This window comes from Oreochromis aureus, linkage group 5, assembly GCF_013358895.1.
Source record: "Oreochromis aureus strain Israel breed Guangdong linkage group 5, ZZ_aureus, whole genome shotgun sequence".
Taxonomy (NCBI): Eukaryota; Metazoa; Chordata; class Actinopteri; order Cichliformes; family Cichlidae; genus Oreochromis; species Oreochromis aureus.
This window is the reverse complement of record NC_052946.1, coordinates 5796291-5821435: the sequence shown is the minus strand read 5'-3', so window position 1 is coordinate 5821435 and position 25145 is coordinate 5796291. Positions and strand designations below refer to the sequence as shown.

Here is a 25145-nt window from a genome sequence, read left to right as displayed (position 1 = left end):
TGATCTGTCCAGTTCAAACAGTGCAAGCTTCTTGACTGAAAACTCTTCAACTCTTTGAGACTTAAAGAATTAACCTTAATAAACTCTTAAATATTAAGAATTTAATGTCTTGCCCAAAGGTATTTTGGCATGCAGACTGAAACGGCCAGGGATCAAACCACCAATCTTTCAATTAACAGATGACCTGCTCTATCTCCTGAGCTACAGCCACCTCAAGTCGCTCCTGAATGAAGTGTGAGAAGCTTCTTACCTGTGCTAGGAGACAACAAACTAGACTGTTGTTCTGTGATAGGGTCCTCTTTTCAGATTAAAGCAAATTTTGTACTTCATTTGAAAATCCTGGAGGAAGAGTGGAGAGACAGTATATCCAAGGTCTTTGAAGTATAGTGTAAAGCCTGTGATGACTGTTGCACCATGTCCTTTGCTGGTATTTGTGGTGGTCGGTCCACTTTTATAAAGTCAAAAGCCAAACTTTGCCGTGTAATTTCAGAACACTTCATGCTTTGATCTGTTGACAAGCTATATGGAGATGGATTTTAGCTTTCAGTAAGACTTGACCAAATGGTTTTCTGGCCAAATTCCCACTGGCCAGCCAACTCACTCACACATGAACTCCACATGTTGAAAAAAAAAGACAAGAACCAACCAACCTTAAACTACAGATGAGCTTAACCGCTATCAAAGTAACCTAAGCTTTAATAACACCTCAGCAGTCCCACAAGCCAATCAACTCCATTGATGCAGTCAGTGTTTAAATGAGCATACTTTTCAGATATTGGGCATTTCTGTAAATACTTTTCTGTTTGACCTTGGAAAATATTCTAATAATCTGAGATAATGGATTACCGATTTTTATGAGCTGCAAGCTACGAAAGAGGTGTAACTATGGAAGGTGTTGGGATACTGTGTCATTTTACTACAGGTAACCATTTTAATAAAGTTAGATTTAAGCAGAGAATGCATTTAGCCATTTACATATAAAGGGTATATGGAACATGGTACACTTAAGCTCCCCAGCCTCCCTCAGGATTCTTGTGAAGGTCTACCAGACGTGGGAATAGTCTTTACAGTACCACTTAGTCCCCTTTCAAATGACATATGGCAAATTTAAATTTTAGAATAAAAGAATTGTTAAGTCAAATATGCATAACATATAGTACATATAAGACACTTGAATTGAAAGATAAGATCTTTTGGTATCTGACATCTTGCTTGTTGTCTGGTGTGGCTGTAGCTCAGGAGGTCATGTACTAAACAGAAGCTTGCATCCATCAGTGTGTAAATGTTGGCTATAAAGTACTTAAGCATAGGGGGATAAAAGCACTTGGGTGAATGAGACATGATGTATAAAGTGCTTGGGTTGTTCAGGTAGAATAGAAAAGCACTATATAAGAACTGGTCTGATTACCATCTATATTATTGTAGGATCTTTACCTTATGATATGAAGTGCTTGAGGTGACTGTTCTGATTTGGTTCTATATAAATGAAAGTGAATTGAAACTCTTTGCTCGTAACATCTACCAGTTCAAAAGTAAAACACTTCAGAGAAAGGCCTGCAGTCTGGCCCCATCCTAAACCACTTTTTAAAATGACTGTTAATCTCCATTAGTGACTCACTTTATATGCACACACAAGATTGATTGTATTGCGTATTGATGTGTGAGGAAGAGTTCATATAAAAAGAATTACAGTAGGAGAAACCAATAATAAAAGATCTCTAACCAACTACATCTTACACTGCGTCTTTATTTTCCACCACCAAACGAGTCCTAATATAACAGTCCATTTACATTCATACTGAAGAGGTCGTATTTAATCAACGCACAGTCTAATGTGCTCAAAGAGATGATTGTGTACACTCTAGTCATCCATTGAGCTGTTTGTTGATCATCAGGCTTTGAAAGTAGGGTGCAAATAATTATTCAGCATGTGATTTCCATGACGCAGGAGTGTGATTGTGAACCCTCCACCCTGGGGGAACTTGAAGGAGTGTCAGCTTCTCCTGAAGTATTTCTCCCTTTGCTGTATCCTCTGCTCTCTCGGGTTCCAGTGCGTCATGAGTCTCCGGTCTTCGGTTTCTCTTTCATGTCTGTGCATTGAGACAAATCTGAGAGGTGAAAGAGTTGGTTACTAAAGGAAAACAGGAGAAAAAAACAAAACAAAAAAAAGACATCCACAGGCTGACAGGTCGCATCAGATGTGATATTCTCAAGCTGAAAAAAATTATGAAAAAGGAGGTTTGATTGTTGGCTTGCTACCTGTGAGCGCAGATAGAACCAGATTGAAACGTCAGAATTAGTCCAATTGAGTCCAGGCAGCAACCTCCAGGGCAGAAAATGTGACTGAAGCACAAGTGCCAAAATTGCAATTCCTCTAATGGCCACTTGAGGCTGCCTTTTGTATTTTCAGATGGCATCACCAGTGTTTTGGCAAATCATTTAGTCTTTCTGCATGTATTTACCTGTGTGCTGGCTTCTGTGGATATTCTGGATATAGAGGAGCAGCAGAAACAGGCAGAAGCCAATAAAGGATGCTACTGTACCGCATAGCAGGAAGGAGTAGCTGCCTTGACTGTGGATCACCTGCAGGAGCCACACACATAAACACATTTAGAGTTCCAAATCACAAAGATCTCAGCGGTCGACCCTGGGAAGCAATGGCAACGTTATTGAGGTGCTTTAGCCTAATTCATTCAGACACAGCAGGCTACAGTCACTGCAGAAATGCTCAGTAGTGACCTGAAAGCCTGTTCCCCAATGAGGGGACATGCACTATTATAGTACAGTTATTTAAATGTTTCAGAAAGAAACGAGAAATTAATATAAAACACTGAATGTAAAAGCATTTTGTGAAAGTGAATACTTTATAAGAATGTTCAGGAAGACAGAAGAGTCTCGAATCCTTTCTTACCGATCCAACAAGCAGTTGCAGCAGCATCTCCCCCGTGCTGGCACTCGTTACCAGCACTGTTGTTGCACAGCCTGTAACACACAATAAGCACACAGAAATAATCTACAGCTATGGGACAAAAGTTGCATCCTCTAAAAGTGTACATGAACCAATCAACTAAAAAAAAAAAAAAAAAAAAAATCAATCAATGCTTATTAATAAATTAAAATAATCAATCAAACAAAAATGAATAAATGTATTAGATTATGATCATATTTGTGTGTTACATCGATAACAGGGTTTTTGTTTGTTTACATTAAACACCTGATGTAAAATATATCGAGAAATTTCAATTTAAATTAATTTGAATATTTTAATAGAAACAAACAATTGGATGACACAAGAATTTTAAAAACTAATGAAAGTATAAATGAATCAGTAAGATCTGATCATTAAGAACTAGTAATAAATCATACTTAAAGACAAACATGTATATTTAAACAATCTATGTCTTTTTGGGGGAATTATTACACTCATGTGTAGGAATGTGGGGAAAAAAACCCTCAACAGAACTGTAGAAACAGTTACAGTTAATTATGATGCATATTATAAACAGAACATCAATATTTTATTTTTACATGTAAAAATGCCTGCATGGATCTACATTTTTATGTGATAGTTTTAATTTCATGTATTATAAATCTCTCTTTCTGCTGTCTTTCTGGCATGAAATTCAAAGTGAGCACAGATTTTCATGCTCACAGTTTGATCTGCTCTTAATCCAATATTGTATTTATATGTTTTGCAAACAAGTTATTCTCTTTTACACTTTCACCTTTAACTTTTTCCTGAGTGTCATCAGGAATGATTTTACTCATTTCATACTGGTTTACAATATATTTACTGGTTATCAGATTACTTAAAAAGCTCCAAATGCAGTATGCACCCTGGTGCAGTGAAAAAGTATTTGTCCCCTTCCTGACCGTTGTTTTTCTTTTTCTATAAATCCTAACAAAAAAAGAAATATTAAAAATGAAAATACTTCAGTGAGCAAACTGTATGAACGCTGACCTTAACTGTTCTTTACATGTTTGTCTGCATTCCTTTGTGATCCCCTGAATAAGTCAAGAGTGCGCTCTTATTTTGATAGGAGTCATTTTTCCCTCCTGTGAAGGTTCACCACTGTTCAACGTTATATCCATTTTTGGAAATGAGCTCCCTCAAAGTCTTAGAAAAGACTTTATAAACTTTTGTTTCTCTTCTTGAGATTCTTTACATTTTGGCATGAAGTGTTGCTTTATGAGAACTTCACTTGGTCAGATTCTATTTGTTACTTTTTGATTCAACAGGTCTGGCAGTAATCAGGCCAGAGTGTGGCAAAACAAACTGAATTCAGTTTCATAAGCCACTCTCTGTTGGGGAGGTTATTATTTTATACCGGGCCAGGTAGGGTTGGGAAGCCTTTTCCCTTTAACAAATGAAATCATCGGGTTATCTTAGCCTAATATTAACAATGACTGTTTGATGACTGTACTCCTGTGAGGCACTGACGATGTGTGTGTGTGTACCTTTGTATTCTAATATGTCCTCTGTGAAGGCTAACACAGAGGGGAACACACTGCTGATGCACAGTCCCAACACACAGGTGCCAAAGAACAGAAACACAGAGCTGGTGTAGAAGATTAACAGCAGACACTGAACCAGTATGACTCCCACCTGAGAGAAACACACACACACACACACACACACACACACACACACACACACACACACACACACACACACACACACACACACACACACATTAAATATAAAATATACATAAACAGAAAGAACAGAGAGAGAGGTATTGCACAGTCGTTGATAGAAATGTACACATACTGTTGTGAAGTGGAAATAACAGGTGACTGGATTTGAAAGCTAAGACTAACACTGGAAAGTCTTGCTAAAGTTTAAAAGGGAGCTAAGTGCTGCCAAAACCCAGCAAAGAACCAGAGTCGGTCAGATCTTCAGTCTAACACTTGACCAGCTGAGATATTTCAGCACATACCTGAGGGCCTGTTGTGAAGAAAAATTAGAAAAAGCAAAAAAAAACTACAAACCATTACAGATTAAAACCTGTAAACACGATCATTTAAAATCACCTCGGGCTCCAGGAAACTGTAGAAAAAACTTTTTGTTTTTACATTTCATAACTAATTAATTGCTTCAATTCATCAATTAAGAAGTGCGAAAACAACATTTAAAAAAACAAAACAAAACAGTAACACTTTGCATGAGAAAAGCGCACTTTATGTTCAGGCTAACACAGCAGAAAACTGATAATAACAATCCTTATTTATGAGAGCAAGCAGGACAGCATTTATACGTTTGTAATGAACTGCTTGTCCACAGAGACACTACACTGCAATGCCGAAACTGAGTGGAATGAATCAGACTGAAATGATGTGTAAAAGTCAGACTGAATGTGGTACCAAGTGAGACAGAGGCTAAAAAAGAAATGACGATAAACAGCAGAAGTGCCTCTATAAACTGTCACACGTGACAAACCAGGTTTGCTCAAAGGCACTATGTGTACCCACTCAGACAACAATCCTCTTCTCAGTGGTTTGCATTCCCACCCTGTTCAAATATTTGGTTTGAACTTTCATAAGACAACTGTCTTATTGCTTTAAGCGGAATAAAGCCTGACCCCTGAGTGTCACCTCTGCTTTTCCTGCCCTGTGATATCTGTGTTCATGCAGATTTGTCCTTCAGACACGTGTCCATACCAGACTGACGGTGAGCAGCTTGGGTGCCGTGTATCTGTAGGACAGGTACATTGAAGCCAGTCTTCCCACGGTGATTGCGGCCCAGAATATGCTGTCCAGACAGCCTGCCATCTTATGGCCCATCAGCAGAGGAGGGGAGACGGCGTAGGTGTAGACGAAGCCAGCATAAGAGCCCTGCAGGACAAGAAACCCGGCCGGAGGTCAGTTAGATCAGGCCCGGGAACAAACTTTGTCATTCACTTTTTTTCCTGTTCTCATTGGCGACACATAATCAGATCAAATAAGGCTTTGTTTGATGGAAAAGGAAGTGCACCATAATATCTGAGCCTTGTTCTTAAAGCTTTATATTGCCTGTTTACACTGGATTCACAGACAACCATCAGCAGGTCACTGACGGTTGTCTGTGACCGTCAATAATGACGTTTCTTAAGGAAGCTCCGTTTAAAGGTGCTCTTTTTTGTATGATTTCTTACCACATTTATAGAAGCAATATCCCTTCTCAGGATATTGCTTCTCTAAATATAACATGGGTGCAATATAACATATAACACAGTGTAATAAACAGTCATGATGTCACAAGTGCAAACTTTCTTTTTTAATGCTGACGGTAAATCGATGTACTGCTTTGTGTTACTCCTAAGCAGACTCTTAGTCGATTAGATGATCTTTTAATACAGCAAAGCCAAAACCACTGAAGCTCTCACATATCACGGTCCTGTTTTGTTGTTTCTTGTGTAAAAGGTTATCCTTGGATTGTTCCCATTTTACTTACCTACAGCTATCAAAACAAATTTGGACCAGTTCAGGGATCTTTTCCTCCTGCCTGGAAACGCCATCTTTAACATCCTTTGTCCAGTATATCCACTATATCTCCTCTGCACATGTCAAGCTATTTCAACCTTCGCTCAACTTTGTCTTTAAACAGAATTTCTCATACAGTACCCCAGTTTCTCTTGCCATCCTATCATATACTTTCTCTAGATCCACAAAAACACATTGTATACTTCTCCATCAACACTCTGAGTCTCCACAGGTTTTCATCTTAATAATCACCTTTTTACTCTTCATCATTTTGAAGCAAACTGCAGTCCTAAATGGCTTTAATCATTGGAATTGTTATAAATATGACCACCATGGTTAGCAATTCAGGTATTCACCTGGCCCTCTCACCTCAGACACTATATCAAACTGTAAAAAGTTCATGTGTAACTGTGTGTGGTGTTAGCTGGAAGCCTTACTATAATCCCATCTGTGATAAAGAGGATAGCTCCTCCTAGAGAATGGATGATGAAGAAAGTAGCAGGGCGATCCCGGAGTTTGGCAGGGTTACAGCAGCTAAAAACACTCCCATGTCCTGGGGAGACAGTCACACTCAGAGCACTTTCATCTCAGCAAAGTTGTCACACACACACACACACACACACACACACACACAAACAAACGTGTGCACTACCTTGGTCCGTGTCCCCCGCGGGGCTCCTGTTGGAGTCTGCATCAAGCAGACGTGGACTGCTTCTGGAGCAAGGCAGCAATCGCTCATGGGACATCAATGCGAGCACTGCCGCTGGGACAGGGAGCTGTCAAAACACACACAAACACACAGACACACAAAGAGAATGTTGTTCACCAAATGAAGAGACAACACTTCCTGTTTGTATGTTTGCGAAAACCTCTTCTCACAAACATAAAATCTACACTTTCTTTTCTTGTCATCCGCTTGAAACTGATCCAGCACACACTGAAAATGTTGCACGCAGTGATGGGGAAGTCTATTTACTTCATCAAAACTTCTGTTACTTCTAACCCAGATAAACTGTAAACAAGAGGTTTAGGCAACTCTGAGGAGCAGTAATGCTATGCTGGAAATGTCATTATATCATTAACTTCCATTTGAGCCATTTTCATGTGAAATTGTTCAGCACTACTTGGGAAATCTAGTCATGGGATACATCAGTGATTTCATTATGGGAAAGAAAACTATGCTAAAAATTAGTGCAGATTGTTTTGTTTCCTCGCCACCAGCACCCGAGCTAATTACTCGACCAAGCTAAACATTTAACTTAGGTACAAACTTACAGACTTTGAAATTCAGTGTTTAAGAGAAAGCCATTTATACCTCTTACACTGTTCTAATGACTTACTAGTAGTAGTTCAAATTAAAAGTTTAATTTGATGTATTTTACTTGATGAATGATCATTTGGACCAAAGAGGGGTTAAAAAAATTAAAACTATATAAGAACTGAAGAAGCTTCTCGGATGAGAGGTGAAACCAATCATTGGTCAAAGCTGTTATGATGACGTTGGCCCCCAATCTAACAGCATTATGGTAGTAATTAGAATCAAACTTATGAGAAAGGAGATCCCTTGGACATAAATCAGCATGACGAGAACTACTGATAAAAAAAAATAAATATAAATATATATATCTCATCTGATGAGAATTTTTTTATTTTAGTCTGACCCCAGTCCCATCTGCAAATGTGGAGGAGATGGGGTTTATGACCTATACTGCAGCCAGACACCAGGGGGCGATAGAGAAATTTTGGCTTCATCTTTGGGGAGCTATTAGGTCGTCCATATTTTCTACAGTCACTGGGTGAAAGGAACCAAGGAAACCCCAAAAGGTTGATTCTGATTATCTGGATGTAGCATTCTCAGTGGGAGAAACGTTTCGTCACTCATCCAAGTGACTTCTTCAGTCTCTGCTGACTGTAGGTTTCCCCAACCTTATAAACAGTACATGTGCATAATCACTAGCTTAATGATCAAGGAACTGACCTCCCAATATGTTCACGGACTTGCTGGGATGCATGCTATCATAATAATAATAATGATAATAATAATAATAATGATAATAATAATAACAACAATAATGCATTTTATTTGAGGGCACCTTTCAAAAACCCAAGGTCACCTTATAAAAGAACAAAATTAATAAAAGGAGCAATAGTCATAAAATACATAAAATAAGTTAAAATTGCAAAACAGAACTTAAAAACAGATCAAATCAGCCTTAAAGCGAATAAGCCACTTTGAACAGATGTGTTTTGAGCTGTGACTTAAAAACCGGAAGAGAGTCTATATTTCTTACGGCTGGAGGAAGAGAGTTCCAGAGCTGAGAAGCAGAGCAACTGAAGGCTCTGTTCCCCATAGTGATAAGACGTCCGGACGGAACAGTAAGATGAAAAGCAGATGAGGATCTGAGAGGGTGGGAAACAGTGGTGATATGAAGCAGGTCACACATATAGAAAGGAGCAGATTTATGGATACACTTGTATATGAGAAGTAAGATTTTAAAGTTTATCCTGGCTTCTATGGGCAACCAGTGAAGCTGCTGAAGAACTGGGGTAATATGAGCTCTTGACGGAGTACGGGTTATGACCCGAGCCGCAGAATTTTAAAGTTGGAGTTTATGAAGGGACCTTTTAGGGAGACCAAATAAGAGGGAATTGCAGTAATCAATACAGGACGGAGTCGGTTAATATTATGTAAGCGGAAGTATGCAGACCGGGTTATGTAATTAATGTGAGACTGGAATGAAAGAGTAGGGTAAGAGAATTTTTCAATGTTAATGGAAAAACTGTGGGATTTGGTTAAGATAGAGGCTGTACCAACAAGTAAACTTCGGTTTTATTACTGTTAAGTTTAAGAAAATTGGAGGAGAACCATGATCTAATCTCGATAAGACACTTTTAGAGGGAGGTAGGTCGGGAGGGATGAACTGGGTTTAGAAAAAATGTAGAGCTGGGTGTCATCGGCATAGCAGTAAAAATTTATATTATATTTTCGGAATATATGACCAAGAGGGAGCATGTAAATAATGAATAAAAGAGGCCCTAATACTGAACCCTGGGGCACACCAGCAGAAACAGGATAGAGACTTGAAGAGTGGGATTAAAATTGGATAAACTCAGTGTGGTCTGAAAGATGAGGCAAACCAAGCAAGGGGGGTATGACTAATGTCAGTGGATGCTAACTGGTTCAGGAGGATATTGTGAGAAATGGCATCAAACGCCGCACTAACATCAAGAAGAATTAGGATGGATAGGAGACCAGAATCAGCTGCCATCAGAAGGTCATTGGTAATCCTTAACAAAGCAGTTTCTGTGCTATTATTGGGGCAGAAACCAGATTGAAATTGTTCATAGAGATTATGGTTATTGAGGTGTAAGTGAAGCTGGGAGGCAACAACTTTTTCAAGAATTTTTGAAATAAAGGGGAGATTTGATATAGAGCGAAGATTATCAAAGTTATTGGGGTCTGCACCACGCTTTTTGAGAGTTGGAATAACAGAAGCCTTTTTCAGAGATGAAGGAACGATTCCAGTGTTAAGGGAGGAATGGAAGAGAAGACAGGCTTTAACTAACAGGGAAGAGGGTCAAGTTGACAGGTGGATGATTTAGATTTTTTAATAAGATTAGATACATCAGTTATGGGGGGAAGAGTAAAGCTTGAAAATAACTGACAGGAAGACAGTGGGGGAAACAGGAAGTCTACTTCAGAGTCGGAAGCTCCTACAGAGGTAAGTTGACGGTGGATATCTGAGATTTTACAAGTGATTTTACAAGATCTTTGGTTCCACCCGCCGTGTCTTTGTGCGATGCAAAAAAGGTGAACAGATGGTCTCTACCTGCATGGTTCCCACTGTGAAGCATGGAGGAGGAGGTGTGATGGTGTGGGGGTGCTTTGCTGGTGACACTGTTGGGGATTTATTCAAAACTGAAGTCACTGAACCAGCATGGCTACCACAGCATCCTGCAGCAACATGCCATCCCATCTGGTTTGCATTTAGTTGGACCATCATTTATTTTTCAACAGGACAATGACCCCAGATCAGACCAGATGGTCAGGCCTCCACAGTCACCTGACCTAAACCCAGTCGAGATGGTTGGATGAGATGGACCACAGAGTGAAGGCAGAAGGACCAACAAGTGCTCAGCATCTCTGTGAACTCCTTCAAGACAGTTGAAAAAGTAATGGCTTCTTAAACCTAATAACTGGTGGCACCACAGACACACTGGACAGTTTTCAAGCATTAACGGCCTGTTTAAGGACATTGCAAGACATCCCAGTCAAATCTAAGTCTGGATTTTGACTAGGTCACTCTAAAACATTCTTTTTTTTTAGCCATTCATAGGTGTGTTATATTATTTTGAACCATTACTCAAGAGCACTTGAGTTTTAGGAGATGGAGTGATGGCCGGACATTTTCCTTCAGGATGTTCTGTTAGAGAGCAGAATTCATGGTTCCACCAATTACAGCAAGTCATCCAGGTTCTGAAGCAGCAAAGCAGGCCTAGACCACCACCATGTTTGACTGCTGGTATGATGTTCTTTTTATGAAATGCTGTGTTAGTTTTACACCAGATATGATGGGACTCAAAGCTTCCAGAAAGTTCAGCTGTTATCTCGTCAGTCCAGAAAAGGATTTTTTTTGATTCAGTGACTCTGGAGTAACTAAGCCTGGTTACTGTAAGAGAAATGGACCTTCTTTCCAAAAAATGTAGTTAATCATGACTTAAAAACTCTGTTTTGTATTTACTCGGGTTATCATTGCCTAATATTTACACTGGTTTGATAATCTGAAACATTTAAGTGTGAAAAATATACAAAAAAACTAAGAAATCAAGGATCATTCTTTTTCTCACATTGATAAGAGCCATGATCCAGAAAGCATACGACACCCTGGTGACGACAACCCCCTCGGTATACAGACGAACGTGAGAGATGTTGTGCAGTGCTGCTCCATGGCCAGCGAGGGTGCTGCGGAGGTGCTGTAGGTCCCTGGGAGAGGATGAGTTGGTGGTCCAGTTAGCTCCCAGCACACAGCTGTCCTCAGCCAGGAAGGGATCGGCCACCAGGGGACTGACCAGTGCCCCAAGGCCTGTGAAGAAATGCAAGGCCTAGCAAGACACACGAACAGCGGCCTGCGTTATTAAAATTAAGAGGATCTAGCAGTCAAGGAGTCAGAACTTTCAAGATTAAAAAAGTTGTTTTGTTTTTACTTTTTAAAACATTGCACCCTCGTCCAGCTCTGCATGTATTTATTAATTTATTTTAGCTGGCATTGTACTATCAGCCAGGGCTGTACAATTAATAAAATTTTTAACTCAATCACGATTTTGGTTTCCAACAATTATACGAGCATGATCAAGCGATATTTAAAATGCGTGCTCTGTTGACCAAATCAGCCACTGACCAATTATCACAGCTGTTCCCTGAACCACACAACTTGAAGTTTCTTGGAATAGTCTGGACAAAAAACACAGCATTAGAGACAGGACGGAATGACAGACTTTATATTATTTGTCTGCAAAGACTAATTTATTAGTATAATGTATGAATGCAGAACAATGTAAAGGTGAAGTGAAGTGAAAGTGTCCTTCTGAATTAATTTTGTGCTACATTTTGGTGCGTTTTCTTTTCTTACATGTATTTTCTTCTAAGAGATGCTAAGATTTATACAGACATTAAGATGTGAAAGCAGTATTCAATTTATATGACATGCAATAAAAAGACACTTTGTCTCTAAAGCCAGTTAATAATCATGACAAAAGTCATTTTAAGACTGAACAAAATAATTGTTATAATCATTCTTGCCATAATCATGCAGCTTTGGAGCACGACTATGGGCAGCGTGATAAGGGGTCATTTGCAATGACAAGCAAACAGGATTTTCACCTGACTGTGCAGGCGCCTGGTTTCTGTTGGCATGATGAATGCAAGTCACACATTCACTCTCCTTTTAACGTAGTTTGGCCTCCTAATGAGCCCAGTGAAAGGAATCCAAACAGTATAGTAAACAAATGAGTAACCTATAAAACCCATGAAAATCCATTCACAAAACCATGTGACTCTTTGACTAAATAAAAATGCTCATTAAGGCACCATTTTTCTCAGTTACTTCCCTCACTTTTTCAACAAGGCTATGTCAAACAGTGATTTTCTTTTTTTTTTTTTTTTTTTTTTTTCAAATTGACCCACAGTCACAGCAGCTTTTTAACTGCACCGACACACACAGACAGACACATCAACATCTTACTGACCTGCAGGAAGATGGCAGAGTCCTTCTGGTACAGCTTCACCAGCTGCAGGTTGGCGATGGTGTCGATCACGCCCATGGCTTTGCCAGCCAGCGCCATGGCGATGGACAGCAGTATCACGTGGTGACATAGTGGTATGACGGCAAACACCAGCGAGATGATGAGGGTGCAGAAGAAGAGGGCTAAGAGCGAGGACTTGAGGCTAAAAAAGAGGGAGCAGAGGATGGAATACACACATACACATTATGCAGTGTACATATGATAGAGTTTTGTTTGAATAAATAAACTTCTTATGCTCTACTAACCTAAAACTAAAGGAAAATACCAACAATAATCTTCCGCCTACATTCACACCTACTTACTGCTGCAGTAAAGTCACCTTGATGGTCTGTCGCTCAAACTTATTTACCTAGCCAGATTTATCACAGCCCCTCACCCCCACCCCCCAAACACACACAGAAACACACACATACATAGAGTTTCAGTAAACCTACATCTTATCTTCACCTTACATTCCCCTTCTTTCCTGCCAACTTTCCATTCTTCTCTTTCAGCTTGTCCCAGTTAATCCTCTGTTAGCTACAGGGACATTCATAAAAACCACCAGAGGGTAAAAAACCAGCAGCAAAAATAATGAATCACACCTGCTGAGTTTGTAAAGGCTTCCACTTTAAATTATATAAATGTACTGTTTAAGGCCTCCAAAGTGCACACAAACACATCCAGGATTAGGTTTTGGGAAATGTGTTTGTGCTGCAAGGTGAGCAGCAAACACAATAAAGATAAAGGAGCTTTCTCAACAGTGATAATGAAAAAACAATGTAGTTGCACTAAAAGATAATGGTTAAAAAAAACAAAGGTCCAAGAAACATGGTTGGCTGTTTAACCCCTTAACATCCACTTGACTTTGCTTTAGCCACACGCTAAACAGGGACATTTTGGGAAGCTGAAGATGGATCACAGCTGAACACCTCAAACTCACTGTTCCTGAACCATTTTGTCTTTGTGGCAGTGTGCATTATTCTGCTGAAAGAGGCCACAGCTATAAGGGAAAACCCCATGAATACACCCATGAAAAGGTGGATGTGGTCCTCAACAATGCTTAGCTAGGTGGTACATGTACAAGTAAAATCCACAATAATGGCAGGACCCAAGGTTTCCCAGCAGAACATTGGCATTACCTTTCTACCGGCTTACCTTCTTTCTATAGTGCATCCTGCCTGGTGTTCCCTATGTAAGAATTCGGCAGTGGACAGGCATCAGCTCTTCTCTTGGGTCTGACCACAAAGGCCAACCTTTGCCACCAACATGCATCACTGAGACTTGGCCAACCATGACTCAGTCTCTGGTTCACCACTGTTCCTTCCTTGGACTCCCTTTCACAATAGGGCTTCCACGATTAGTCGACTAGTCACGATCATCGACGACTAATAGGCTGTATCCCAATTCAGGGTCTGCAGCCTTAAAGGCTGCATTTTAAGGCCGATTACGTCACAGCGGCGTGCCGAAGGCTGTCCCAATTCAAAGGCTGCTCGAAATGCGGCCCTGAAATGCGGCCTTCATTTCCCTGAATTTTAAGGCTGTGGCGATGTAAGCTTCGTGGCCCAACATATCCCACAATTCATAGCGCGGCAGTCACTGTGGATTATTTTGCCGCAGACGGCAGAAGCGTAGCGGCCGAAGAGTAAACTGTTAAACGTAAGTACTGAATATTATATCACTTATTTATGTGCAAATGTTTAACAATGAGGAACATTAAAACATTACTGTTGGCCACATGTCGACAAAGTTATTTACCATTAGCGATGTTTGTACTTTCAGCGTTAACTTGGTTTTAAAGCCTTCTAAATATATATATAGTTGAATTTAATCTTACAGAGAATGTGATGATTTTATGTATAATTAAAGTCAGCCATATATCCACAAACACAACAAGCTGAAAGTCAGTGATGCTGCTCGGTTTGCAGTCCTGAATATCACGGCACAAGCAGGATTCACTGCACTGTTAATGTTAGCTATGTTATATTGCTGCCTCTGTTCGGTGGTGTCGAGCCAAACGGACTTTAACGTGTGTTTGAACGAGCTGACGGTTCACTCGTTAAGCTGAAAGAAAGATGCTTTAATCACAGGAGTCACACATGTGTCCACTGGACCATCTGGGAACTCTTCTTGTTTAGCACTCGTAATAACACAAACACTAAATCCTCCTTCTCTTGTGCTGTTTTGTAGCAGTGTATACACCTGAGACTGTCACCTGTCTGTCTGTCCTGCACTCTCTCTCTGTTTCTTTCTCTCTGATTGTGGAATAAAAGTATGAACATGTATTTATAAGTTACACTTGTGTTTGAATCCTGCAGCTTATCACACATTTGATTTCCATGTGTGACGACTGCAAGTGTCCAGAGTGAGGACAGACTGAGGGACCCACTGCTGCACATCATCTGTGAGGCTTTGCACCCCTGATGATCCACCAGGACAAACTCAGGAGTGTGTGAGGAAGAGGAGGAGGAAGAGCCAGCAACAGCTGACAGATGGAGAGAATAGACAGACTGTTCCCTGTTTGTGAAGGACTGCTAGGAAAGTTTAGAATAACTAATTGTCTGTCCTGAATCAGTCTTATTAGGTAATGTTCAAATAATTTGATCATTCCAGTGTTTTCAGTGTGGGAGAAAGTACTCGGGGCCTTCAAGTTACACACTATGAAAGGCAGAAAGTTTAATATTCAGAAACCTAAAGTATGTATCAGCAGCAGAATGGAGCTAAAAATAAATGTTTGTTTCAGTTCTATGAAGCTTTGAGTATTTTGGATTAGTAGTACTGCTGTGTTTGTTGCATCATATTGCTGTAATTGTTTATATGCTTTATATATTCTGAGGTAAGTTGATCTATAGTGTTACATCATATTCTATAAGGATGTTATGTGTTTGTGTACTTTCTGCCCAGTTTGACGCATTTAGCAGGAGTCAGCCTGTTTAAGGCTCTGATATCTATTCTGTATGACTTAAAGCTGTTATGACATGGTCTGATTTTCTCACCCAATAAAGGAATATTTCATATATCAGTCTACTCTTCATTCTATCAGAAACAGTTATCACAGCTTGTACATTTTCTTTTTATAAATATATGTAAGCAATGAGGCAAATTTAGTAATGCCAACATACTGAAGAAACAACATTTGTCTCTTATATATGATACACCTATATATACACTGTCAAAGATACTTGTCTTTGAGTGAAGATTTAAGGTGATAGGACATATAAATAAATGCAACTTGAATCTTTACTGAAGCTCAGTATTTGACACAGAGTTCACATCACATGTGCTGTACTAGTGTACCTGCACATGTGATGTGACAATAGAAATGATTTGATTTGAGAGTTCAAACTCACTGCTGTAATAACTTATAATGATTAATATAATAACTATAATATTGGCCATCTCATATTTACACTGACTTTAGTCTCATGAACAACATTAACTAATTGTTATTTACTAGCTAATCTTAAAATGACTGTTCAGTACAGAAATGAAGCCCAACAATCATGTTTTACAGTCCTGTGGTCTCAGCCTCAGATACTTATTAAATCAGATACTTATTAAATCACACAAAGCTCATGTAGAAACAAACAAACGAACAAAATATGTTCTCCTTCATTTCTGTCAACCACACGGTTCCAGCTATCATGGTTGCTAGGCAACCTGGGCAGCGCGACGGAGGCTAGACCGTCCCATTTCACAAGCCTCACACTTCCGGCCTTAGCGGTCTTTGAGTACGCGGCCCTTGAGGACCGTTGAGGCTGCGTACTTTAAGGCTGCAGACCCTGAATTGGGATACAGCCATAGTCGACGCGTCGTTTGAAGCTTTGTAAGATCCCAAAATAAGGAATAAGTAGTAGGATTTAAGAGTGTAATAACGCACTGAAACAGAAGATGGCAGCACTGCATGTACAAGGATGCCAGCTGCCGTTAAACCCAGAAGAAGAAGAAGCTGTGTCCCAGAATTCATAGCGCGGCCCTGCTCAGTTTCCAACAATGGCGGCAGCTAGTTAGTTTTAATGTTACTAGGGATGCAACGATACCAATTTTTTCAAACCGATCCGATACCGATACTTAGATCTGAGTACTTGCCGATACCGAGTACAAAATCCGATACTTCTACCACACACAAGTTAAACTTAACCAGTAGTAAAGAAACGACCCCAGACAACTCTTTAACACAAAGCGAAACGTTTACTGAGCGTAAGGGCAGAGACAAATACTGTACAACACATCCCTTTTTAAACTCAAATGATATTCCAATTCCTTAACCAAATGAAATACACTGTATAAATGACATAATTCCCTTTCAAATTATATTAAACAACCCAACTTATGTTATCACCTTTTGGTAAGTGACTCACTAATATACACTCCAAAACACGTTATATAACTCCACTAAACATACAATATTCACACATGGGCCCCACACACACTCACATTCACACTTGTTGCAGGCCTGTTTGCTGCTCACGCCGGACGATGGAGAAAAATCCTCTTCTCCCCAGTAAGAGCACAAAGTCTGACTTACAGTTCCGTTGCTCGGTAGGTCGCCGTTCACCAGTCCCACACTAAATCCACTCCCTGCGGACCCGATGCTGTCTCTGCTACAGCGCGTTAGCCCGTCACTGTCCAGCTCTCCGACAGTCCATAGCGGCTGCCGCCGTGGCGCAGCCAAGCAGTCCGGCTAGCCTTTAGCCTCGACGGTCTTAGCTGGAAACACAGATTTCCACGGTGGTGCTACCGTTGAAACAAAAGTCACTTCACCCACACTCTGTTGCGAAGCTCCCACACGGTTAGCTTTCTAGTCACACACTCTTTTGTGCTAGTTAACCTCAGTAAAACTAGCCGAGTCTCTCACTTTGGCTCAGCTAACCTCGTGCATCTCTCCATGCCGTTCTCTTCTCCTCCTCCATTGCAACAGATACACAAGTCCCGTTATATGCTACCTTCACGGGCCTCCAGAAAATTAGAACTCTGAACAATATTTTAACTCCTTCAGAGTTACATACCATACAATAATACTTTATGATTAACATAACAGTTTGATTGCTCTAATTAATTACCTGTATTTACCTTGTGACATATTACAGGGCAAATTAAATTCAGGGTACAGTTACATCACATAACTGTGAACACCTTATGTTACCGTGGCGTTCAAGTCCATGGGAATTATGAGTATCTACTCCCAAATTCCCATCCGGGCTACATTAGTATCGGTTCATGGTATCGGTTAACTTTTACGAGTACGAGTACGCGCGCATTTTACAGTATCGGCCCGATACCCGATACCAGTATCGGTATCGGTGCATCCCTAAATGTTACTCTTATTATTCTTTCTGGGTCACAAAATAAACATTTAACATATTTTCAGGCGAGAATGTAGCTGTGTAAACCTCAAATATCTGCTCGGTTTATCAAGACATCACATATTTTCAAAAGTGCTCCGACGTTTTCGGAGACGTCTGTTACCCACAAGCTCGATAGCTAACCGGGGTTCTAGGCTCACTAGAGCCGGTGAGAACACCGGACTCCGGGCAAATCATTTTCAAACCCACCGCCGTCTTTCGCTACTCAGGTTAAACATGATATATAAGTCACTTAGATAACTTAAAAATGTTATTGTTTGGCTTTTTTCAGTATTTTATTTGTTCCTGAGTAAATCGGTTTGGCTGAGATGAAAGTTATAGTTTTTACACAGCTGAATAAACAACCAGACAACTTCTGATTATCAGAAGTGTGAGATGCTCGAGAATATACTTCGGTGTCCTGTTATATTTTAGATAGCAAGGAGCAGACGGCTGAGTTTATTAAAGTCCACCGAAACAATCTGCAAATTTCATTAAAAGTTTAATAAACTATCATCTTGTCTTTGTTTTTAGTTAACACATACCTTAAACACGCTGTAAGCTAATGATAGTTATATAAGAGCAGATGCATGCTGGTGCAATAAGCTGTACATTGTACTTCCAATGGATGCATGATCTGATTAGTCGACTAATCGCAAAAATAATCGGTGACTAGTCGACTATCAAAATAATCGTTTGTGGCAGCCCTATTTCACACAGACTGGGAAAACCCCACAAGAGTTACAGTTTTGGAGATGCTGTGACCCAGTCATTTAGCCATAACAATTTGGCCCTTGTCAAGTCCCTCAAATCTTATGCGTGCTTATTTTTCTAACTGCTATCGCAATGTGTCAAAATTCTTGTAGATCATTTAAACATACAGTACTGTAGGTCATTAACTAGAGAATTCCATATGCCCGTATTATAGGTACCACGATGAAACAGTGCTGTGAAAAAGTATTTACCCACTTCCTAATTTCTGGTTTTCTCTTTTTTCTCACTTTTCAGATCATGAAACAAATTTAATTATTTAAAAAATAACCCAAGTAAATAGAAAATCTTTTTTTTTTTTTTAATGATTTAATTTATTATGGGAAACACTATCCAAACCTACTTGCCCCTATGTAAAAAAAAATAATTCCCTCCTTGTTCAATCATAAATTAATTGTGATTAACTACATTTTTTGGAAAGCTAATCTCTGCTCAATAGCCACACAATCCTGAGTACTGCCAGACCTGCTCAGTGAAGTAGAACATGTATGGCAAAGTGAAGTAAGCTGAAAGATCTCAAAAAGTAACACATCTTGCCACGATTTAAAGAAACATCAAGAACAACTCATCCAGGACGTCTCAAAAGTCTCACAGTTAAGGTCAGTTTTGATGGTTCAACAATAAGAAAGAGACTGGGCTTCCATGGGAACGTTCCAAGGTTCAAAAGGCTTTTTCCCATTTACCAAAAACCCCAACATTCAGTGAGAGACTGAGATTACCAAAAAGCACCACTGGACGGCACAGGAAATCATTCCTGCCTGTGGCGATCTCCCTGTATACTGCTATTGCTACACCTTTTTTGCACATGCGCTTCTTTCTTATTCAGATATTTATCAGATATTTATTAGTAAGTGACTTATATATATGTATATATTGTATATATTGTGCTATTTCTAACTTCTTGTATTGTCTGTTTTTGTTACTGTTTGTACTGGAGCACTGTAACCAAAATAATTTCCCCTCGGGATCAATAAAGTATTCTGATTCTGATTCTGATTGAAAGGAACTCTTAATGCTTCAGTGTACTAAGACATTTTGGACAATTCCATACTCCCAACTTTGTGGAAACAGTTTGGAGATGGCTCCTTCCTGTTCAAACATCATTGTGCACCAGCGCACAAAGTAAGGTCCATAAAGACACGGACGAGTTGGTTTGGTGTGGAAGAACTTAACTGGCCTGCACAGAGTCCTCAAATCAACCTGACAGAACACGTTTGGGATGAGTTAGAGAATCAGTGTCTGACCTCACAAGTGTGATTCTGGAAAAATGGTCAGAAATTTCCATAAAAACTAAACCTTGGTGAAGCTGTTATAGCCGCAAATAGCGGCTGACATCATATTAAGCTCTATGGATTAAGAATGGGATGTCTAGTGAATGTGTTTGGCATTATACTGTATGTCCATTGTGTCCCAACACATGTAGATTTCCATTTCACACAATCTGTCATTCCTGCTCAATGGCTGGAAATTTCAAACACAAATGTGAACCAAAACTCTGTCATTTGCATGCCATAGATCTGCCAGTCAAATACAGTATTCTGTCCAACTGTCACAGGTGAAAGTCTAGCTGCAGTCAGAAAATTATTTCAACACTATTTTTAATCAGGAACAAAACATTTCATACTGAGCCCTCCATCAAGAACACAATATTTTGCAAAATTTCAACCTCAGTCATTCTATAATATTGTTTTAATAACCAAAAATGAAAAAAAATCCCATTTGGTGTAGTAATTTATCTGCTGAGTTATATTTTCTGTATATTCATAGACCTTAACTTACATCTGTATGTGTTTATTTAAAATGGAACTATTCTATTTTTGGACCAAAAAGCAAGCTTTAAAGGTAGCAGAGATATGAGCAAAGGCATGTCTTTGTTACCCACAGGGGTAGTTAGTCTATATGGTTCTGTACTCTGTGAAACTCTAAACCACTGTCCTGCTCAAATGTGAGAACCAGTTATTCTGCCAGAACAAAACAAGAACGCTGATATCACTGCAGTTAAGTCCTGTAATTAGATGACGCAGGTGAATTAGAGGACATAAGTGAACTCACCTAAACTTAACAGGTAAAACTCGTCCTCTTTTCCTTATTTAAAAAACTTTTTTTAGCTGCTTTCATGGTTAAGTGGCTCCCTAAAACTTAACAAGCTAAAGATCCAAACATGCCAAGCTACCCACTGTGACACCCCCTTGTGAATAAGTGTATTTTCAACATGTAACAGAAGGCTAATAAGACATATTAACTAGTTTAACAATTGTGGTTTTCGTATCTAGAAAGGTTCCTGCAGACAGCTGTGCTTGTAGTGCACTCACAGAAACCCTGATAACAGATCCACCTGAGAGAGTAGCCTCTCCTGTAACCACTGACGTCAGTGGCTTCAGCTTTGCAACCAGCAGTTTATTCATATCCTGCTTTTAGTACAAATCAGGTTCTTTTAGGAAATGTGTGGAACCGGGCATAGATTGAGAACACTTAATAGTAACTCCCTTTGACGCACAGCTGGGACCTTTAAAGATGAAGTATATAATCCTTTGTTTATTATAAAGTTCATCACTGACATGCAAACTATGTTATGCTACACACTCCTTGGGTGTGGGTTCACATGGACCCTGTTAGAAACTTTCCCAGTGGGCTTGTGTCTAACCCATCACACATACAGAGTGAGAGAGGATTCACCGTCAGCTTTCACAGCTGGGCTCTGATAACAAAAACAGGTCAAAGCATTGATGATTGGCAGAGGACGCACTGGATGAAACAGTGAGTACACTGAGCGGTGATGTGTTTTACATGTGAAGCTAGACCTCATGAAAACACTCGGTGTTCACTAACCAGACTCACGTTTTCTTAAACAGTCCTCCCACGCTGCTGCCCACCAGCAGAAAGAACTGCTGAGAGACAAACACCCAGGTGATCTGCTGCAGGGTCGACTGGGTCTGACACCTCAGGTCCAGGATAGTGGGTCCCAAGAAGGCGATGCACAGGCCGAAGCTGAAGAACACGCTCCAGTAGGTGAGAGTCTGTGGCCAGTGGCGCTTAAACAGCGACCAGATCCGCTCGTCCAGCAGCATCGTCAACACTTCTGAGTAGACGGAAGTCCTTAGAGGCCTCACAGCTGCCAGCTGCTCATATCCACAGAGCCGGCTCCTTCACACTGAACTGAACTGAACACACTGCCAGCTGACAAAGTAAACACAGTGTGAGCACTCAGCCGAGGCGCTCTCCACTGCTGTGCCAGCGAGCTTGTAGTGAAAATCACGTTGATTGGCTGTCGAAAGAACCGCCCTCATGATGATGGCAGGTCTGATCCGTTTTCGTCTCGTCCGAGATCCGTTTTCTGTGAGGTCAAAAAAGTCTAAAAGTTGTTGTGGTCCTGGGTTGACGGAATTCTCATGTGACTATCATTACAGGAGGCTGTACGGGTATGGCTGTAAGATTCAAAGCAACATTCTCAAGAGCAAACGATACATAATGAGAAATGATGTCATTAAACGGTGTATAGAATTGGAAGATCTAAGAAAAAAAACATAGTTAACCCACAAGGGCCCAGATCCTTCAGTCAGTGTTGAACCTTTAACAGGAACTTTCCTCAGTGTGTAAAGGGGCGGTGACACCTGTGTCACTGTGGGCTCTTTTGAAATATATATTTTGGAATAACTAATAAATCATGATTTTAGTTCGTCATTGCGAAAATTTTACTTACAAATTAAGAACTAATTACAGGTTTAACACGGGTATTTTTTTATTAAAGTAAGTTAGTGCTCTCCTCTACAAGACAGATACGGATATCCGATATGACTAATATTCAGATTTGTGCAGGTCGTCCAATATCTCGGGAATTTGTTTAGTTGTATATCTTCCTTCTCTTCCTGTGATCCTACACGGACTAATGTCAAATGTGGCTTAAAAATGAAGCCCGTGCTAGAGCGTTCTCTAGTGCAGTGGTGTCAAACATAAGGCCTGAAGGAGCAGAAGCAGTCGGCAAAGACTCCAATCTTGGCCACTGGATGGCTTTGGAAAATTTAAAAGAGAACAGAAATTTTTCATAAGTTTTCCAGCTTTTCCAAATGAGAAAGATCTCCCTGACGGTTATTCACAGCATACCTCTGGAATTAACTTGGAGATTTCTGTAATGTTACACATTTACTTTTCAGTTCAATTCATTTCAGTTTTATTTTATTTATATAGCATCAAATCACAGTTGCCTTAAGGCACTTTACATTGAAAGGTAAAGACCATACAATAATACAGAGAAAACCCCAACAATGAAACCACTCCCTATCTGCAACACTTTGGCGACAGTGGGAAGGAAAAACTCCCTTTCAACAGGAAGAAACCTCTGACAGAACCAGGATCAGGGAGGGGCGGGGCCATTTGCTGCAACCAGAGAGATACTTCATACTTGTTGAAACTGAGACATACTAATTGAATTGTCCAACAAATATCATGGTTTACAGTAAGGAATCAGCTGACACAAGATGTTTGTGCTTCAGTTTTGGTAATTGGTGAAATTATAGTTTTTTTTATTGGTTTATGATTTAATACACCCAAGATGTTGGAGTGACTTCTTCCACTCATATTTCTTCCAACAAGAAATCTGAGCCATAGGTCCCCAGGGTTAAACCGTTCCCTCAGTTTTCTAGTGGATATGCATTACTCCCTTTACTGAGAGACATGCTTAGCCTTCTGATGACCAAGTCACCAGCAGTGACATGTTCAGGGTTAGGTTTAGGGTTTGTGAGTGGGAGGGTAAACCCACTGCTAGATAAATATTTAAAAACTATAAAAGATGTTTTCCCATTTTTTTCAAACAGGTGAAAATTTTGTAAAAAGAGGTGATATTAACCTCACCTAAACCCTAACCCTGATCCTTCATGGGTTGCCACTGACCACTGGACGCTGAAAGATGAATTGTTAAACTCCTTAAATAATAGTTCATTTACGATCCTTTCCATGGCATACAGGGCACAATCGGATATTTCCACAATACATATTATTTAAGAAACACATTCATTCTCTCCGCTCTCTTCGGTCTCTCTCTGCTTTCCCCTCGCTGAGGAGGAAGAAGCTTCTGCCTATATCTTCCTGTTAAAAGAGAGTTTTTCCTTCCCACTGTTGCCAAGTATGGGGAGTTATCTGATTATGGGTTGTCCCTCTATCATTTTAGGGTTTTACGTTACAATATAATGTCTCTGTTGGTGTGAATTGGTGATATATAGATAAAGCTGAATTGAATTGAAATAAATTGCTGGACTGGTTTGTACTGCATGGTGGATAAAAAGGAGCAGAGATCTTCATAACTCTATACATGTAAATGCATATAAATTTTTATTATTTCATACAAAGACTAATGATGATCTTGACTCTAAGCTAACAGATGAATCTTATGGGAAACAAAAGTGAAACAAATCTATTGCTTGGTTTCACAGGCTGTCGATACAATGATGCCATTAAATCTATGACTCACTGACAGAACTAAACATCTGCTTTAGAAAAGCTTTCTTCCTAGGGCGTTTCTTTATTGTTGTTACAACACCCCTGACTGATTTAACCATTCTAACCCTTCCTGTTCTATACCGGGATAAAAGCTGTGGTTGATGGGTGTTTTCAGATCATCGTCTGGCTGTCGGATAAAAGTGAGAATTAAGGAATTACTTTCTGTCTGCACACTTCTGCATGCGTCTCACTGCTGCCACCATCTGTGCCAGTTACAGAAGCTGCAAACATATCCAGAGGGTCATATGATCTCCTCTATGTTTCACTGACAGCTGGAATGACTTGGATTGTAGCCACATCCTGTGTCTCTGCACACTATCTGACATGTCTTTGTTCCTTTTAAATAAAACTCTTTGAATTCCTGCTGCAGTTTACAGGTCTACAAACTCATTTTGCTTGTCACATTGGCACTCTCTGGATCTGTTTATCTGTCACAGTCAGTTCTCTGGTCCTCCAATCATTTACCTTAACTAATAATAACAACTGAGTTTAATTGTTGTTAACTGAAATTACTGGAGCTGTCACTGTCCTTATATTCTCTTCATTCATCCAGCAAAGAACAGCCTGTAGTTGTCCAGTAGCACCACCTTGTGTTTATCTGAGTTACTGCTTCTTCTCCTTGGTATTGTGTCCCCCAAGAGCAGCATTATGGTAAACGTACACAAAAAGACTGGAACCAGTTTTTTCCACAATTTCAGTAGTTTATTTATTCATTAATTGAGCAATTATTCAATCAGTTTTATGCCTATGGCGGTCACAGTACATTCAATTTCTTGTTGTATAACAGTGTAG

The 25145-nt window shown here is 39.9% G+C and overlaps 1 protein-coding gene across 1 annotated transcript; it reads right to left on the bottom strand.

Moving 5' to 3' along the window:
- Window positions 1-1727: 1727 nt before the first annotated feature.
- On the bottom strand, window positions 1728-22092 carry mfsd4aa (major facilitator superfamily domain containing 4Aa). The gene is made up of 10 exons (XM_031730312.2): window positions 21699-22092; window positions 12709-12907; window positions 11311-11565; window positions 7115-7238; window positions 6900-7015; window positions 5662-5835; window positions 4459-4606; window positions 2912-2982; window positions 2463-2583; window positions 1728-2108 (listed from the first exon to the last, which is right to left on the bottom strand). The coding sequence occupies exons 1-10, from the start codon at window positions 21926-21928 to the stop codon at window positions 2056-2058; spliced, it is 1491 nt and encodes a 496-aa protein (XP_031586172.1). The 5' UTR covers window positions 21929-22092; the 3' UTR covers window positions 1728-2055.
- Window positions 22093-25145: the final 3053 nt, after the last annotated feature.

Bases quoted from the DNA above. Each gene is read 5' to 3' on its own strand.
- mfsd4aa (XM_031730312.2), bottom strand. From the start codon at position 21,928: ATGCTGCTGGACGAGCGGATCTGGTCGCTGTTTAAGCGCCACTGGCCA. The intron at 5,836-6,899 runs GTAAGGCTTCCA...CTTGTCCTGCAG, and splicing joins TTATCACAGATGGGATTATA to GGCTCTTATGCTGGCTTCGT. The intron at 2,109-2,462 runs GTAAATACATGC...TTCACCTCTCAG, and splicing joins CCACAGAAGCCAGCACACAG to ATTTGTCTCAATGCACAGAC.